This window comes from Rutidosis leptorrhynchoides, chromosome 2, assembly GCF_046630445.1.
Source record: "Rutidosis leptorrhynchoides isolate AG116_Rl617_1_P2 chromosome 2, CSIRO_AGI_Rlap_v1, whole genome shotgun sequence".
In the NCBI taxonomy this organism is placed as follows: Eukaryota; Viridiplantae; Streptophyta; class Magnoliopsida; order Asterales; family Asteraceae; genus Rutidosis; species Rutidosis leptorrhynchoides.
Genome location: NC_092334.1, coordinates 265,854,439 through 265,855,374, shown reverse-complemented (window position 1 = coordinate 265,855,374; position 936 = coordinate 265,854,439). Strand labels below are relative to the sequence as shown.

General features: G+C 35.6%; 1 protein-coding gene across 1 annotated transcript; it reads right to left on the bottom strand.

Annotated features, from left to right (window-relative positions):
- Nucleotides 1-235: 235 nt before the first annotated feature.
- LOC139888665 (secreted RxLR effector protein 161-like) lies at nt 236-670 on the bottom strand. Its single transcript, XM_071871660.1, has 2 exons — nt 535-670; nt 236-444 (listed from the first exon to the last, which is right to left on the bottom strand). Exons 1-2 carry the CDS (start codon nt 668-670, stop codon nt 236-238), a joined length of 345 nt encoding a protein of 114 aa, XP_071727761.1.
- Nucleotides 671-936: the final 266 nt, after the last annotated feature.

The following is a 936-nucleotide window of genomic DNA, read 5'->3' as shown; positions in this document are numbered from 1 at the left end:
ACTTGGATTAAAGAAGTCAAGAACTATACTCTACCAAGTCTATTTGTTGAATCAAGAACTTTAGCCTAACCTCATCTAAAGGTTTAGTAAACATGTCGGCTAATTGTACTTTTGTAGGCACAAAGTATAACTCTACATCTTCATTTTCTACATGGTCTTTGATAAATTGATAACAAATGTCTATGTGTTTAGTCTTAGAGTGTTGGACCAGGTGGTTAGCAATGGCAATTGCACTCTATGAATCACAATAGATTGGGGTCTTAGAAATCGTAAAGTCATAGTCTAATAGTTGAGTTTGCTTCCACAAAACTTGGGAACAACAGTGAGCTGCAGCGATGTACTCAGACTGAGCTGTTGATAATGAAACACAGTTTTGTTTCTTAAATGACCAACAAACTAGTCTACTTCCCAACATCTTAAGTGATCCAGATGTGCTTTTCCAAACTACATTACAACCAGCATGATCCGCATTCGTATAAGCAGTAAGATTGAAATCGGATCCATGAGGATATCAAATCCCAAGGTTGGGTGTACCTTTAAGGTATTGGAAAATTCTAACCACTGCTTTGGAGTGATATTTCTTGGGATTAGACTGAAACCGAGCACGGACAGATACATCAAGTGTAATGTCTGGTCTACTTGCAGTCACATACATGAGAGAACCAACCATGCTTCGATAAAGAGTAATATCAAAGGGTTCCCCATTTTCATCAGCAGTGAGCAAGGTCCTCATTGGAGTTGACATTGATTTTAAATCGGTCATTTTAATTCAAATCAAAAACCCTCTTTTAGTTAGAATAATTGTAATTTACTAGTTTTAAATTCTTAATTACATCTACTCCCAGTGGAACGTACTGAATTTACCATCAGTCTATTACTACATGATTAGGATAGTTACTTATTTATGTGTTAATTGATAATTGTATTTCTAGTTTA